Genomic DNA, 17,729 nt, shown 5'->3' with positions numbered 1-17,729 from the left:
ACTGTTACCCTTCTTGCTATGTATCAGGCACTATATAGATTCTTTACATATGTTATTTAGTCCTTAGAACGTCTTTGTGAGTGTAGTGGGAATTTTTATCTTCATTTACGTACAGTGATACTGAGATTCTAAGCGGTTAAGTAACTTCCCCTCTTCCCCTATTATTTCCAGCTGGTAAAAGAGAACTAGCATGTGATTCCAGAACTGCCTGACATTAAATCTGTGTTCTTTCCATGACATATACTCTTTCCCTGGGGCCTGGACTTTTTGTGTACATCTTGCCCTCCCTTTTCATCACATCTTACGCTCCTTCACTTTTCTTCATCTGGGTCTTCTCTTCCCATTGATTCCCCACAGAAGAAGAATTATGAACGACTTCAGAAAGCTCTGGATAGTGTGATGTCCATCCGGGAGATGACCCAGGTATTCTGCCCTCTGCCTGTCCTTCTTCAGTGCCCTGTTGTGCTTGGAATCCATGGGAGTGGAGTAAAGATTTAGAAATGCTACTCAGATTCCTCACTGTATTTACCTTAGTCTTCCCTCTTTAGCCTTCCCAATCCTTGTTATCTGTTACTCCTCTTTCTTCTCTTGATGTCTCTCTCAAACTTTACCTTTGTTGCCAATTCCTTCACAAGTTGTTCGTATTTAATGTTTTCCCCATAATTCTTAGGGAATTAGAGAAGTGAGGGAAAGACTTTTGCCCAGGGTTGGGAGGGTGAGGAGGGGACTTGGACGTAAGGAACTAGCCCCAGGGGCCTACATTTTCTGTCCTTCCTAGGGGTGGGGCACAACATGGAGCAGTGACCATCCTTTGACTCAAGGCTGCCCCTCACCAGACTTCCCCACCCCTCGTCTGCAATCTCTGCATGAATAGACATTCATTTGTACTCACATTTACAGGTGGGCCTCTTCTCAGCAAATCCTATATATCACAGTTCAGATTAACACATTTGAGATACCTAGGAGGGATGATTTGTCAGAAGCACTCTGCTTTATGTAAAGTTTTACTACAGCATTCCCTAGCCTGATTTTTCTGGGACATTGATTTTATTTATTTTTTATTTAAAGTCAACTTTTTAGAGTTGTAGGAATTGCATAAAATGAGGGAGACCCACCTGCATGTTGTTTTGTAAGCATTTTCAGTCATTTTCATATTTATTTCTGAGTCTTCCCAATCTAACTGGGCTCCTTGAGGGTGGGAACCCCATTTCCTCTTGCCTTTGTGTGGCCTTCAGTGCCTACCTTGCCCTGGGCCCTGATAGTCAGTCATAAATGGGAGGGCTCCCACCTCTCCTGGGAGATAATTTTATGGCCTTTGTCTTACAGGGCTCATACCTAGAAATTAAGAAGCAGATGGACAAGCTGGATCCCTTGGCCCATCCTCTCTTGCAGTGGTAAGTAGTATGGGTAGAATGGTTCATCCTTTGGAGAGTGGAAGGGAAGTATGGGGTTGTTTAAGCATCCTCTGTATGTAAGCATTAGTATTGTTTCAGCTAAGTTCTCTGTGCATCCAGAGAGGTCTGTCTCCCTCTTCTACTCCCTTTCCCTCTCTCAAGTCCTTCCTTGTTGCTGTACACTGTCCACAGCCTTGAGGCAATATTATTATTCTCTTCTAACAAAGATTCTGAACATTCTCTACTGCCTTCACCTTCTGCCCTCCTTCCCTGATCTTGATTTTTATTGTTTTGCTGACATAGCTTTCCCATCTTTTCCTAGTCAGCTGTTGACATCCTAGTCAGCTATGCACCATGCTCGCTCATAGTGCGAGGAGTGACCAGGCATCAGGATGGCATCACAAGTAAATGGGTGAAGCCCAGAGAACCAAACTGTATCCACTACATGAGATAACATTGCCTTGCTGAGCCCTTACTGTTTTATGCTTTTGCTCTCTCCTGCACTCTGAATTCAGCCTATACACAGCCCAGTCTGTCCTTGAATCCTCAGGAAGATTGTTGTAGTATCTTCTGTTTATTTCTCCAGCCCAAACAGTAACTTTCTTTCCACTCCTACCCATCCTCCAGAGCCCTGAAGGCTTTCTCTGAGCTCAGATAGGATGGCTCTTGAGCCCCAGTTGTGTGTCTCTAAAACCCAAGTACTAGTTGTCACCCTGCTAATACAGATCCGTGCTTTCTGATTTTTTTTTTTTTTTTTTTGCTGCTCTTATGTAATCTTCCTTTCATGTTATCCTTTTCTCCTCCTAGATGTAGCACTCTCCCTTTCATCCCTCTCTTTATTTCCTCCATTGTTTACCCAGTAACTAGCTGGTCTCTGGTCAGTAGCTTCCCTTTTACATTTTTCTACACTAGCATTACCACCCACAGGAATACCCAGATAGTGATCTGAACATTTCACACAATGCAGATAGCCCTGGAATCCTTGCTTGTTCTCCTAGGGGTTCAGCAAGGCTGCTGCTTTGTTTTGGATGGTCTGGCCACACACTCATTCTTTCCATCTCTTTTTTTCTGTTTTATGCTAGGATCATCTCTAGCAACAGGTCACACATTGTCAAACTACCTCTCAGCAGGGTAAGTGACTATTCTTCTAAACTCTTTAAATATCTGGTGAGGGGCAGGGAGGGGCTTCAAACCAGCTAACCATATTGGTCCTAGACTTGCCTCATTGGCTCTGTCCATCAACAGCAGCCTTTGGACCTAAGCATATTCTGTTTATTTGGGGTCAGTACCAGCCTGATTTGCCCCCTCTCCCCAACCTTTCCCTCCCTGATCTCCATATCTGCTCTGTTTTCCTGACTCGACCCCCACCCTGGGCAGCAGCTGAAGTTCATGCACACCTCACACCAGTTCCTCCTGCTGAGCAGCCCTCCTGCCAAGGAGGCTCGGTTCCGGACCGCCAAGAAGCTCTACGGCAGCACCTTTGCCTTCCAGTGAGGAGGGTGGGGACTGGGGGTGGGGGTGGAGAGGACAACAAATAGTTTAGAGGGATGGGAGGGCAACTTCATTTGAGGTATAGGAGTGTGTGTGTTACCTATATCCATCAACTGATCAGTCAAATATTTATTATTATTGTAGTAGGTGCTGTAGGCGGTTAAAAGATACATATGATTTGGTCTTTACTCTCAAGCTACTTATGTTGTAGTTGAGAAAATATAAAAAGATGGTGAAGGAACAGATTGGAGGAGATAGATCTGAAAGCTATTTTGAAGGAAATCAGTGATTTATGCCTAACTGTGGGAGAGGAAAGAGAGAAAGAGAGAGAGATTAAGAAGGGGTGATGGCACCCTTTTCTTAAAATAGATATCAGGTCAGGACTGGCAGCCATATTTGGGATCAGTGATAAGTTTTTGTTGAGTGTGAGATGAATCTGCTTAACTTGAAATATCAGGAGAATAGGCAAATAAAAATACTGAACCAGCATTTGGGGGTTTAGGATGGGACTAGCTGAAGCACAGAAAAAAGGATGGGACTGGAAATTAAAGATGGAGGGTAGCCACACACATATCTTGCATGCCTGTGACTATATCCATGTGCATGTCCATCACGAGGTGTATCTGCCTATCAGCATGTCCTGTGTGGGTGAGGATGGGTGGGAGTGGCATGGCAGTCTTGGAACTGCTTCTGGGAACCTCATACCATGAGGAAACACATTTTACGCTGCCTTACAGTGGGTCCCACATTGAGAACTGGCATTCGATCCTGCGCAATGGGCTGGTCAATGCTTCCTACACCAAACTGCAGGTGAGGCTGTGCCCCTTTCCCTTTCTTTCCACCCCGCACCATGCCCCATTCGGTTTTGGGGAAAACTGCTCTAGAGTACTTAGCTGTTTTTGCCTCAGCATCCTCAAATCTAGCCTGTTGTGGGGCTTCCATAGGAGAGAGGTTGGAATTGTTTGTATAGAAGGAATGTGGCTGTCATATAACTGACTCCAGACTGTGTTTTTTGGTGGTTTCGGGAATGGGATTGTAGCAAAAGGCAGGAATATGAATTGCTGACCATAGCCACTGTGATGAATTAACCTGTTAGACAAAGCTTTTTAATTTATGTGACTGTTCATTCAGAGAATTGTTATAAAAGTCTTATTTCTTTGCCCTGTGAGCCTCCAAGGAATGCGTATTGTCCCTCCTCTTGGCTACCTGTTTGGTAGTTCCTTTTTTGGAATCTGCATATGTACCAAGGTGTGGGGACAGAAGCATGGATTCTGAGGGACTGACTTAGTGGCTCTGCCACTCCTCACTTTTCAAGACATCAGTATCTAGTAGGGCAAAAGGGTTAACCTGCATCCATTTTTCAGCCAATCAGCTTTTCAAGAGTAGGTTCCTAGCATTATCTGAATGAGTGAGAAAGTAATTGGAGGGACAGAGGGCTGGATAAGCCTTGTGGCTGCCTAATATACAGCCATGGGAGGGCCCAGGCTCATATTGCTCATCCTGGTGTTTCCCTGCAAGCTGCATGGAGCAGCCTATGGCAAAGGCATCTACCTGAGCCCCATCTCCAGTATTTCCTTTGGATACTCAGGTAAGAAATACTCTCTGGCCACCTTGACTCTATTTACGTTGCATTCATTTTGTAAATACATAATCTCTGCTGTCTCCTCCTCGTTCATCATGGATGCGTGGTCTCTGTCAGCTCTCTCCCCAGTCACAGATACATAGTCTGTCTCTCCGCCTTCTCTTATTAAAAATTCTTTACAAGTGAGGCCAGTTGTTTCCTTTCTCTTAGGTAGTCCTCTTCTCCATTGGAATGGTTTTATTCATTGTAGAGGCTTGGCTCTGAGATTAAGTGAGGGAATAACCAGGAGAGTGAAAGGAGGCTTTTCGTAGACCTCATTTTTGGTGTTAGTAGCCTGTCATTATTATGGATGGTGTGCCTGTGAGTTTATATATGAATACACTTGAAAGCTTGAGTATCTTCAATTGGCTTACATGTCTGGAGACATTGTTCGCCCTCTCAACTACTTTTTAAAATTTAAACTGTCTGTAATTGCATAATATTATAATAGTCACATTGAGTGGAAGAGAAAGTCTTTTATTCCAAAGATAAGGCATGAATAAAGCCCATACTCTAGTCAGGCGATAAGTCCAGCTTTGTTCTGTTCAGAAAATGAATCTGACTTGAAACTGTCTCAGTGTTCCAGGTTCATGTCTTAGTTCCTTTTCAGTCTTGTTTTGTTCTTGTTCTATAGTCTCTGTATAAAGGATAACCATCATATATTACACATGTGCCATATAAAGGGGACAGTATTTGATTCTTTATAGGTCATTATTTAGTATTCTCCAGTAATTATAACTGTTACAAAGATAAGAAAACTTAGATCCAGAATTGTATAACTTAAGAGTCTCTAAATTTTAAACTACTCTAACAACAACAAAAAAAAAACCCAAAACTCATGAGCCCAGATAGTTTTATAAGTGAGTCTTAAACCAAACTTTAACCAAACCAAACCATTACTACAGTCTTCTACAAAATTACCCAGAGAATGGAAAAAGATAGAATTATAAATCATAAAGGATCGGTACATTTGACTTTATTAAAACTAAAAACTTGTGTTCATCAGAATACTTATGGGGCACCTGGGTGGCTCAGTGGGTTAAGCCGCTGCCTTCGGCTCAGGTCATGATCTCAGGGTCCTGGGATTGAGTCCCGCATCAGGCTCTCTGCTCAGCAGGGAGCCTGCTTCCCTCTCTCTCTCTCTCTGCCTGCCTCTCTGTCTGCTTGTGATCTCTGTCAAATAAACAAATAAAATCTTTTAAAAAAAAAAAAGAATACTTATTATGAAAGTAATAAGCTACAAACCAGAAGACATTTAGCAACACATTTAACTACAAAAGATTAGTAATAAAAATGTATTTTAAAAATCAGGGCATCTGGATGGCTCAGTCAGTTAAGCATCTGTCTTTAGCTCAGATCATGATCCCAGGGTCCTGGGATCGAGCCCCCTGTCGGGCTTCCTGCTCAATGTGGAGTCTGCTTCTCTCTCTGCCCCTCCCCCTGCTTGTGCTCTCTCTCAAATAAATAAAATCTTAAAAAAAAAAACCAACAAAATAAAATGCTCAAAAATCAAGAAAAAGACACCCTAATAGAAAAATAGGCAAATGACATGAACAGGCATTTCACTGAAGAAATAACCAATATGAAAAGCTGCTCAACTGTTATTAATCAAGGAAGTAAAATCAAGACCAAAAAGACTTAACATGTAGTACCTATTTGGATTGGCAAAAATCAAGAAATATGGTAATACCTCTAGTGATTCTAGATGTCGTAGATCAGCAGGATCTCTTTTATTTTTAATGGAAATATAAATTGGTACAATCACTTTGGAAAACAATTTGGTGTTAAATTTCACAGAGCTGAAAAATTTTATCCTAGCCATTCAGCATTTTCATTCCTGCATACATACACCCAAAGGTGTACGTGAATGTTCAAAGCAGTACCATTTGCAATAGCCGATCTTGGAAACAACCCAAATGCTCTTTATCAGATTATCAGGAGGATGGATAAATACACTTTAGTATATTCTCAGGATGGATTATTATTTAGCAATGAAAATGGATAAACAGTGGCTCTCAACTGTGGAAAAATCTTAGTAATTAGTTGATTTTAAAGCAGGTAAGCCCAGGGGCATCTGGATGGCTCAGTCGGTTGAGTGTCCAACTCTTGGTTTCAGCTCAGGGTTGTGAGATCGAGCCCCACATTGGGCTCCACACTCACCATGGAGTCTGCTTGTCCCTCTCCCTCTGCTCCTCCCTCCATCCCCACGTGCGTGCTTTTTCTCAGATAAATAAAATCTTAAAAAAAAAAAAAAAAGAAAACCAAGACCAGAAGACTACTGTGTGATGTCTTTTTTATATTGTTCAAAAGCAAACAAACATTTAGTTGCATGTGTGTGTGTATGTATGATAAAACTAAAGAAACTTCAGGATAGTGATTACCTCCCAAGGAGAGGCAGATAGTTAGATATAAGTCACTAGTACGGTTTTGGTTCTTGGATTTAGTTTGTAGGTGAGGTCTATAGGTATAATAGATAATAAATAAATGATAATGTGTCATGAACCAAACCTGATGATGAATCCACACAGCGTAAGTGCCCTATAAATATTTATTGATGCGTGAATGAATCTTATTCTGTGTGCCTGGGGTGCAAAGTAGGGGTTGTGTTGGGATAGTCTTTTTGGCTTCTTTGTGCAGGTTTTCTCCATTTTTATCTTTGTCAAAGCCTGAGCTTCCCTCATTAAGCTCTTTTTTCCTAAGTTAGTGAGATTCTCCTGGTTCTTGATGCCCATAGAATTATTGCTTCCTGTCTGTTCTCTTCCTCTTTCCCCTCTCACTGGCTTTGTTTATTACTAAGTGCCTGAAGCAGTTTAGTTACCATATGGAGCCAGGAATCTCTGTTGACACCTTAAGTTGTTTCATTACTCTCTTCATTACAGAAAAACATCATATGACATCATCCTTTTCCTTCTTGCAGAGTTCCATTGATTATGGATACAAAATGGCATAGGATTTTACTCTTAGAATTACACCTAGTCCTTTATTACTTTACAGTTAGGAAAGCTCAGTTAAAGCTAAATGACTTCTTGGGGTCACATAACTGAGTAGCAGAGCTAGGATTGGAATCTAGGCCTCTTAATCTCTAGGCCAGTTTTCTTATCACTTTATTGGATTGACCAGGTAGGCTTTACTTGAATCACTGAGTCTTGAAGCCCCACAGATACGTGAGGGTCCCTATCATGTGAGATGTGTACAAATGTCCAGTTTATTGTAGTTATTCTAACATTTAGCCAACTCTGTCTTCTTATGTGTTTCCATCTACCCTATTCAGTTTTGGTTTTCTCTGTTTTTCTCCAGGGTATCCTTAGTTTTGTGGCATTCAGTGCTCTCTGGGAGCCAGTATAAATAGAGAACATCCATCTGGCTAGTGGACCCTTCATTCAGATGACTTGGCCATTGTGTGCAGGTTACAATGAGGGCCAGCAAGAAAAGAGGTGGTAAACATCTGTTTAGTTCTATTTAGAGACGTCTGACATGTCTAACCTCTGGACACTAAGCATTTGGGGATTATTCTGGCCACTATGTTCTCAGGTTCTGATCTTGATAAACTGATAGAAGATTATTGAGTCAATATGGACAGGACAGTGTACAATAGGATTGGGATGGGACAGGATTTGTATTGTATCACAAGGGCCATCTCTAAGACCAGTTGTCGAAGTCAGATTGTTCTTTCTTATCTGGGGTAGAACTTGAGTGGGAATTTCACTCAGAATCTTCCATTGAGGAGCGCCTGGGTGGCTCAGTGGGTTAAGCCTCTGCCTTTGGTGCAGGTCATGATCTCAGGGTCCTGGGATCGAGCCCTGTGTTGGCCTCTTTGCTCAGCAGGGAGCCTGCTTCCCCCTCTCTCTCTGCCTGCCTCTCTGTCTACTTGTGATCTTTCTTTGTCAAATAAATAATTTAAATCTTAAAAAAAAAAAAAAAGAATCTTGCATTGACATACCCAAGACAAGAAGGTCATGATGTTTGGATTCAGAGCTAAACCTAATTAAGGCTAATGGAGAAAGTAGAAATAGAGGGGTGGTAAGTGGCCCATAGGAGGAGGAAATGAACAGTTTGAAGTCTTGCCCTAGGTCTTGTTCAAGCCATAAATCTGTCATGGGACTTTAGTGTAAGTGCATGATGAATTGACAGCCTGCATAGTGAAGAATGGCAGTCCAGTCAGCCCCACTCCTGCACCACGGCTGTTACAAAACCAAGAATTGAAGCAGAGGGGATTAGTAATAGAAAGTTCCCAGGATGGAGTTGTGAGATAGGGGCCCAGCTTATGTCCTGTTATGATAGCATCATTTCCCATGTTCATCCATCTCTCTCTCTGACAGAAGGGGGGAGACACACATACACATACACACACACACACACACACACAACTGTGATAAGGCTGGGCCTGTGAGAAAGCTTAGTACAAAGATTGAAGTCCTAGTCACAGGCCAAAAACAGTTGGGAGTAGGGGCACACAAGCACTGTTTTGTATCTAAATAAGAAAAATCTAGAATAAGTCTATAAATGTTATAAATAGGGCTATTCACTGGGAGATAAGGATGGTGGAGGATTTATGGATTTAGGTAGGGGGGAAATTGGAGGGAATTGACACCACTTCCTCAAGTCTGGGAAGACTTAAGGAAGGAAGCAGGATTCTTAAGATTGTTGCCATGTGGTTACTTGTGGAAAATTATTCATCACTTACCATCTGTGCTTTCTGCCCTTTCTCTTAAGTGACTCTGGTAATATTTTTCTGTGTAACTCTGAGACTACAGCAGATCTGCTTGCTCTGCTTACTTCCTCCTCAATCATTTTGCTCAACCTGGCATTGATCCAAGGTATTGATACCACTTTCCTGGGCCCCTTATTCCTGGCTCATTTTGTATGTTCCTCCTCTGTCTTAGAGCCTTTTAGTGATTTTCTGATGTTCTCGGGATAAACTCCAGTTGCCTTAACATGGTCTGTAAGGGCTACCTGATCTGATCCTAACTTAAAGCTTCCACATCATCTGTTGTCACTCCCCTCCCGTTGACTGTGCTCCATACAAACTAAAGCACATTGCTCTCTTCCTCCAGGCCTTCCATGAACTGTTACCTCTGCCAGAACACTTTCTTCCTCTCCATTTGACTGATTCTTCTAGCTGTCTCTGGAAAGCCACCTTCAAACCTCTAAAACAGGCTACTTCTCCTCTAGCTCACTCATTGTTCTAGATTCTCCCCATCACACCTCTTACCATACTGTGTTGTAATTACTTGTTCTTTGCCTCTAGTCTCCATCAGACTAAATTGTGTCAGGGCAGATACCTTGTTTGTTTTATTCACTACATGTGTAGCTCAGTGCCTGGCACATAGTATGCACTTTAGTAAACATTTGATTGAGGAATGGGTGAGTGAACTGGATTTGTTGTTCTGTGACAGGAATGGGAAAAGGACAGCACAGGATGCCCTCCAAGGATGAGCTGGTCCAGAGATATAACAGGATGAATACCATCCCTCAGGTATTATTGGTTGGCACTGCTTTAGTGAGGCAGAACCCTTCCCCTGGGATAAGTTGAGGCTACAGAGATGGATGGGGAAACAGATGGTGGTGGAGGTGGGGAGTTTGCAGATCATTTGAAGGAATCAGGTATGTTCTAAGATGAACACACTTCCAGAGTTAGGTTGGCCTCAGTCATAAGTATGAAAGCAGAGAGTGACATGAAAATGTAAAGATGGAAGCTATGGACTCATCCAGACTGATTATGGGAAAGCAGATTTGGGGGAGGTGATGGCTGGGGTCCCCAGATATCCCTGATCCACACCCCTAGCCATCAGCAGCTAACTGTCATCTCTAGGGAAAGCTGTAACAGTCCACTTGGCTCTGCTCTCCTTCTCTTCCAGACCCGATCCATTCAGTCAAGGTTCCTGCAGAGTCGGAATCTAAACTGTATAGCACTTTGTGAAGGTAGGTAGCTCACCCAGTCCCTGTTTTTCTGTGTCCCCAACACTATGATCCAGCCAAGGGTATTGACACATCATGTCTTTCCTCCCCTCCCTGGACTGTGTGACTTAAGCATTATATCTATAACTTCTGGCCCCCTTCTTCCCAGTGATTACATCTAAGGACCTCCAGAAGCATGGGAACATCTGGGTGTGCCCTGTGTCTGACCATGTCTGCACACGGTTCTTCTTTGTGTAAGTCTAGGAGGGTACCTACCTTGGGGCTTACTTTGAGGAATGAGGGTGGGGGTGTGATGGTGTGACTACTGGGAAAGTCTGTTTCTGTCATCGAAGACTTCTCCCTGGCCGCCTGAGTAGAGCTGGCACTAGAACTTTCTCTGTGGAAGAGGGGGATGGTTATAGGTCAAGGTCTGTTTAAAGGAAACCAGATAACACTGGATCCTTTCCAACCAGAAGAGTAGCAAGAAAGGGTTTTGACTTCTGGGATGGGATGACCACACCTCCAGATATAGTTCCACTTGTTGACATTATTCTGGTATTGTTCTCCCTCTGATGCTCACACTTGCCCTATTTTTGGCAGATATGAGGATGGTCAGGTGGGCGATGCCAACATTAATACTCAGGACCCCAAGATACAGAAGGAAATCATGCGTGTGATCGGAACTCAGGTTTACACAAACTGAGGGGGCCCCAGCCCTCCTACCACCCCTGTTCCCCCAGGATCCATCTGCCCTCATACAAGGGCTCAGGAGCAGCGTGCGAGGCTGCCCTGAGGAATCAAGGGGCCATTACCAAGGGGCAGGAAAAGGATAGAAGAGGCGGCCTTCATGGTGGAGACTGACCCAGGAACCACTCCACATTTGGATGGCCCAGAATGACTCCCTCCTCCTGATTTTCCCAGTTGACTTCACCCTGTTTGTAAATAAAACAATAAAATGGAAGGTGCTGTGGACTGGATATGATCACTGTGGTCTGACTAGCCTTGGCCCAGCACCTGCCCCAAGCCCCCAAATGGGGTGTTGGGTGGGGAGAGTGGAATATCCTCAGGGTTGGAACTAATGTTGGGTGGAGTCAAAGCTGAGTCCATCTAGTGTAGCATCCTACAGATCTGGCAACATTTTTTTCAGTCGGCTGGATAAAGAAGGGAAACTTTCCAGTTGTGCAGATGACACAAACTCAGAAGGATAGAGAATATTATTGATGCCTGTTCCTCAAGATTTAAAAGGACCATTGAGGCCAAAGCAACTCAGATTTCCTACCTTTAGGATCTCTGCTTTCTGCATTTAACCTTGCCATTCTTCCTTGTTCTCTCAGGGCTTGGGCCCCTACTCTCTTCCTCCCAACTATTTTTTTTTTCTTTTAAATATTTTATTTATTTGTTTGAGAGAGAGAGAGAGAGAGAGAGAAAGGATGAGAGGGGAGATGGTCAGAGGGAGAAGCAGACTCCCTGCTGAGCAGGGAACCTGATACGGAATTCCATCCTGGGACTCCAGGATTATGACCTGAGCTGATGGCAGTTGCTTAACCAACTGAGCCACCCAAGCACCCCTCCCAACTATTTCTTTAGGAAAAGGGAGGTGAGGGGGAAATAGCTGACAGGTCAGGAGTTGGCTTGGTTTCTAATGTGCCATCTACAGAAATGCAGCCTCCCTTAATCAAACAAAATCCAGACTATTCAAGGAAAGACAGCTGTTTCTAGGAGCCCTAACTGTTTCAGTGAAGCCTGTCTCCCTGTTGAAATTCCCACGCCAACCTTCTGTTGGCTTTTCACGCTGTGCTTCATGTGCCCACATAACCCTAAGTTCTCTGACAGGTTGGACATTGCCAAATATTTTATGAACGATTAATGAAAAAAATAGGAATGTAAGTACAGAGGATACAAAAAACATTAAACAAGACTGGCTTTTCAAGTATTGGCTTTTTAGTCTCTTACAGCTTATTGATTTACAATGTCCATCCCACACCACCTATTGTTTTTCATTACCTTCACCCTACTTTGGAGATAAACTTCTTTGCCTAAGTTTGCCTAAGTACCCTACCTGACCTGCCTTATGTAGAAGTACCTTTTTTTTTTTCTTTTTTAAAAAGATTTTATTTATTTATTTGACAGAGAGAGAGCAAGAGAGGGAACACAAGCAGGGGGAGTGGGAGAGGGAGAAGCAGGCTTCCTGTGGAGCAGGGACTCTGACACAGGTCTTGATCCCAGGGCCCTGAGATCATGACCTTAGTCAAAGGCAGAGACACTTAGACTGAGCCACCCAGGTGCCCATAGAAGTACCATTCTCAAGTCCCAACCCCCTAGGAGCTTTTTCTTATCCTTACCCGTTCTTTTTTTTTTTTTTTTTTTAATTTATTTATTTGATAGAGATCACAAGTAGGCAGAGAGGCAGGCAGAGAGAGAGGGGGAAGCAGGCTTCTCTCAAGCAGAGAGCCCGATGTGGGGCTCGATCCCAGGACCCTGAGATCATGACCTGAGCCGAAGGCAGAGGCTTAAACCACTGAGCCACCCAGATGCCCCCCTCACCCGTTCTTAATCAAGATTGTTACACTCTGATTCTACAAGTCTCCAAGGCTCTCTGGTCCATTCTGTTTTCAGGTCTAAGAGAAATACCCTTCCAGTAAGTAAATGGCCCAATCAGGAAGCCCACTCTGACTGAAATTCCGGTCTCCTAGGAGGAGCTCATCTGTATAGTATCAAAGATAGGTAACATTTTTTAGTTCTTACTAGGGAGGTGCCAGGCATTATGCTAGATTTGCTAACACTTTGGCTTACTGTGTGCTTGGCATTGTTGTAAGCACTTTACGTGTATGCACTAATATAATTCACACAAGCCTATGAAGGAGGGGCCGGCATTCCCATTTTGTAGGTAAGAAAACAGAGGTACAGAGGATAAGTGATTTGCTCGTATTCCATAGCTAGTGATTAACAGGAGACCTGACTCCAGAACTGTTGTTCTGTTTCTAGGCTAGATAGCGTCTCAGACTTCACAGATTTTTTCACTTAATCCTGATAACAAAAATGGAAGATAGGTTTTCTTTAGAGATCTTAAATAACGTGTCTAAGGTCGCATAGCTGGTTAGTGGCGGTGCTGGACTTTCATTAACCAGAGCTGCCCAACTCTAGAACCTGAACTCTTAACCATTGTTTTAATTCCTCAGAGCTTCTCAAACTGTGCCCACAGATGTTCCAGCAACTCAGCCTAGGTTCTTGGCCACTCCAGTGGTTTAACAACATTTTTGCTTAATTTTCAGAAATTGGATTTTTCTCAGTTTTAAGCATTTCTTCTAATTTTTCACTGGGATCTGCTATAGCAAGTACTAGCAAATGATAGAATGAGAAGTAATGCACAGATAGTTTATATGACCAGGAAAAAACTCAAAAATCTGAGCTAGTCTCATGGGTGTCACTTTTTTTTTTTTTTTAAGCAGGATATACATGTCTTTTTATGCCAATAAAATTGTAATGACCTTAAATACACCATTTTATAGTGTTTCACATAAAAGCAACAACAGGACTCTGAATCTAAGCAGTTTGAAAGCCATACATAATCATATCTGAAAATTTAAAAACCTATGTGGTATAAAACAAACCTAATTAAAGCCTATGGCACTTCTCTAACAGTGATGCCTTCATTGCAGGGAACTTGCAGGGTGGGGCCCTGAGTTTCTGGGGAGGAATGCTCCCACAGCCTGGAGGAGTAGAGGGAGGACTGCCTCTTTCTCTGACCCAGGCCTGCCTACCGGGGAGGTGGGGCCTGTGAAAGCCAGGTCTGAACCAGAGATCATCCTTCACAGAGGCCAAGGCCAGTACAAATACTGCACACAGAGGTTAACAGTGGTCTCCTATCTTTCATATGGTCCTGAGCTCAAGCAGCCTTATTTAATTTAGATCTGGAGATGCTGAATTAGGGCTAGGGCCAGGGAAAGAACTGTCTTCCTCAGTTAGTTCCACGTGGAGAGTAGATGGCTATGATTTCTGGATTGAGAACTCTGAAAATCCCTGGAATTTAACTTTCCTCTTCCTCCTCATGGTAATTTTCCATACAGGCAGGGTGTGGTCCTGACTCAGTTTGTGGTGAGGATGTGGCCATCCATAGGGGAGGAGCCTTCTGCTTGGTTCTGCCTTTCATTCTGGCCAGTGGGGAGAGGGAGGAACGAGTCTGGTGCTGAGTCATAACTGGGTTACTTAACAGCTTCTCATAGGATGGATTCTGACATGGACGTTTAGGAGACGTCTCAGCTTCTGGGCACCAATTTGAGAGTGTTGGGGAGGAAGCCTCATGGGTCACATAAGTTCCCCCAGAGCACCCCTGCCCAGAAGGGTGGGAATAAAAGTCAGCTCCAATTCATTTGAAGAGGCATCATTCTCTCTGGAGTATAGAACCTTTCACAGAGCTTTCAAAATCCTCCCTAACCCTCTGCACTGCAGTGGAGCCAGTGATGCCATCCTTTAAGTTAAAGCATTTCCTACAAAAATATTTTATCTAGGAGAGAGACCAAAGTCTCCTTAGTGGGTCAGGTTATCTCATAGCTGGTGAGCATGGAGATGAAGACTGTAGGTATGGTGCCAAGGAGAAAGTTTGACTGAATTGCAGCAGGAGGAATTCCTGGTGAAGGGTCACTTAATCCATCCTTCACCGATGCCTTTCTTGGTCGTCCAAATCTCAGTTACTTTTGGGGGATAGGGTCTGCTTACAATCCCACTTGCATCTTAGCCAATCTAGCTATGGCTCTATTTGTAGGGAAAAAGAGCACAGGGCCTCCATGGGATTGGCGTGGTAGATAGGATTAAAGTACTTTAGGGAGACTTTGTCCTGTGAGCCCTAACAGTTAAGAGCTAGAGAAAGACTTGCAGTGGCTCACATAGACTGACAGGGTCGCTTTGGCTGAGGCAGTACTTCCACTGGAATGAACAAGGACTCCTCAAGCTTCCCTCCTGCTTCTAAGTGAGGCATTTCCTCAGAAGGGACCTAGACACACACAGTTGCATTCAGAAAACATTCTTTACCTTTCCTATGCCCTGGAATGGCCTTCCCATACCCATCTCTATCCTAACCAACCTTCCATGTCTCTTCCTACACAAAGCCTTCCCCTTCCCAGAAAACTTGTTCTCTCATTATTCCCAAATTGAAAAGCCCAACTTTCTCTTCCAGGATTTTTCTGTGGAGGAGCTCTGGAATTAAGATTTTGTGCCACCATGGTGAGCCTGAAGAGCTCTTAGGAGTCTGAAGGAAGGCACAGAATAAATTACGTCTACTTGTCTGGCTCTGGAAAGGGCATATAAAGTCCAAAGTGATAAACACTTCTGCTTTAAATCTGGCATTCAGAGCCAGTGGACTGCCCTGGAAATCTGTATTGGCCTGCAGGAGAAATAACACTGCCATTTCAGAGGCCCAGAGGTCATGTAATGATAAGGCCTATAAACTTCATCCTCTTCACCAGGGCCAAAGTTCATCTTTGGACCCCAGGGGTTTGGGTCCAGTACCATTTGCTGACACACTTACCCCATCAGGGACTCCAAATGACTTTGAAGAATTAGACCATTTGATGCCAGATTCTGTGGTTCTGTAGCCATGAATCCAAACAGGTAACACAGCAATCTGTACCCTAACTCTTACCCAGTCCGGTTAATCTAGCAGCTTCCCCTCCCATCCTGGCAGGTCAGAGCACAAATGAAGGACTGGCTGTAGGGGAGGAGCCTCCTGGGGGCTGGTTTGTATTCTGCCTCAGCTTCTCCCCAGGTTCAGGTAACCTTGGGGTCACTGTTGCTGGGTCAAAGGAGTGGAGATTCAGGATGACCAAGAGAGGGCAGTTACTTGAATTCAGAAGAATGTTCTGGCACTGGTCAAGAGGACCATACTCCACAAAGTAATCTCCCAAAAAGGGGGAAGCCTGCTTAGCACCGTACAGTACTCATTCACATACATCATCTGATCAAATCCCATTCTGTGAAGCAGGAATTGTCTTCAATTTACTTTTAAGGAACTGGTCAGAGAGCTAGTGAGTAGAATTAGAACTAAGATGGAATCCAAACTTTCTGGTATATTATACTGCTTTTCAGCAAAACAATGACAGTCACCTTAAACTCCATGTAACAGATTTTCACTGTGCATCTAAATGTGAGCAAGGATATGCTGGATTGGTCTCTGCTAGAATTTCATAAAAAACAGCATTTTTATGCTGTTTAATACATGTGCATTTCAATCTTGCGACTATATCTAGACTTAGAACTTAAATGCAATATCGTCCAGGTGTTGTCCACCACTTTTTAAAGTTCATCTTTAGCTCAGGGCCAACCAATTTCCTATCTACAACTAAGGGGACAAGAAAAAGCTTCCAGAAGAAATGGAAGGATTCTATGGCAAACAGAAACTTATTCTTAGGCTGTCACTTTCTGGTGCTATCTTATCTGGACTAACAGGAAAGAATGAAAGACCTGTGATTCATCTGCAAGGCTGCTGTCTGCCTAGCAGGTCACACCCATTGGTCTTCTAGGAAAAGGAAAGACCCTAAAAGAACAGTCTTAACGATTTTTAATGAGGCAACATTGTATCTGTTCTCAAAACTTGGCTTAAGGAAGGCATGAGTTAACAGCTGCTTCATTGATAACGGCTGTAATCACTGGTTGTTTACCAATCACTAGGAATCGGAAAATACTTTGGAGAAAAATAAAAACTCTATCGATATTGATTTAAATACATAAGGTTGAAAACAAAAGTGCCTATTCCTGCAGATCATGGGTTGTAATGATATGTAACGGTATGTAATGACATAAATTTCCTGATAGCTCTGCGCTAATATTAGTACCTTCTATATTAATTCCTTCTATTCACTTTCTACTCTCAGGCATGCTCTGCAGGATTCCAGCCCCAACTAAAGTATACACCAGGCCCCAACTTGTCCTTCCTTGTTCTAGCCCTAAGAGTAAAAAGACCTCGCGCTCCCGCTTCATGCACACTCCGCCCTCCATAATTTTCCCCTCCCTCCAATGCTGGAGCCCTTCTGAAGGCAACCTTCAACCATCGCACGAGTCTCCATCTCTCCCTACCTTCTGATCCCAACTCGGGCTCCCTAACTTCCTGTGCGACCTAGTTTCCGAGGTGTGTGCCGGGGCGGGCACCCGAAGGGATGGGGAGTCGCGGGACGGGGCTGGGGGAATGCCGCCGGAGATCCATAAATCTGGGCACTGCCCGGTTAGGTCAGGACAGCTAGGGCAGTCTGGGCCTAGGATCAAGAGAAGAGGCCTCGTCCAGCACGCCTAGGTTGGCAGCAACAGGTGGCGGCCCCGGCGCCTGCGGGACTGGG

At 43.7% G+C, this 17,729-nt stretch overlaps 1 protein-coding gene across 15 annotated transcripts in view; it reads left to right on the top strand.

Annotated features, from left to right (window-relative positions):
* PARP6 (poly(ADP-ribose) polymerase family member 6) overlaps positions 1 to 11,365 on the top strand; it is a 32,199-nt gene extending 20,834 nt beyond the window's left edge. For 7 of the 15 annotated variants that reach the window (XM_044232251.1, XM_044232252.1, XM_044232253.1 and 4 more), the window contains 10 exons: positions 358 to 423; positions 1,327 to 1,394; positions 2,477 to 2,525; positions 2,772 to 2,884; positions 3,623 to 3,695; positions 4,404 to 4,473; positions 9,903 to 9,982; positions 10,365 to 10,428; positions 10,574 to 10,658; positions 11,145 to 11,365. In XM_044232251.1, the coding sequence (XP_044088186.1) occupies positions 358 to 423; positions 1,327 to 1,394; positions 2,477 to 2,525; positions 2,772 to 2,884; positions 3,623 to 3,695; positions 4,404 to 4,473; positions 9,903 to 9,982; positions 10,365 to 10,428; positions 10,574 to 10,658; positions 11,145 to 11,265 (789 nt within the window). In that variant the 3' untranslated portion in view covers positions 11,266 to 11,365. Of the gene's footprint in view, positions 1 to 357; positions 424 to 1,326; positions 1,395 to 2,476; positions 2,526 to 2,771; positions 2,885 to 3,622; positions 3,696 to 4,403; positions 4,474 to 9,902; positions 9,983 to 10,364; positions 10,429 to 10,573; positions 10,659 to 11,004 lie in introns of those variants that run through there. The other 8 variants (XM_044232258.1, XM_044232261.1, XM_044232256.1 and 5 more) reach the window with 5 other exon arrangements.
* Positions 11,366 to 17,729: the final 6,364 nt, after the last annotated feature.

This window comes from Neovison vison, chromosome 13 (assembly GCF_020171115.1).
Source record: "Neovison vison isolate M4711 chromosome 13, ASM_NN_V1, whole genome shotgun sequence".
Taxonomy (NCBI): domain Eukaryota; kingdom Metazoa; phylum Chordata; class Mammalia; order Carnivora; family Mustelidae; genus Neogale; species Neogale vison.
This window is presented reverse-complemented; position numbering and strand designations above follow the sequence as displayed.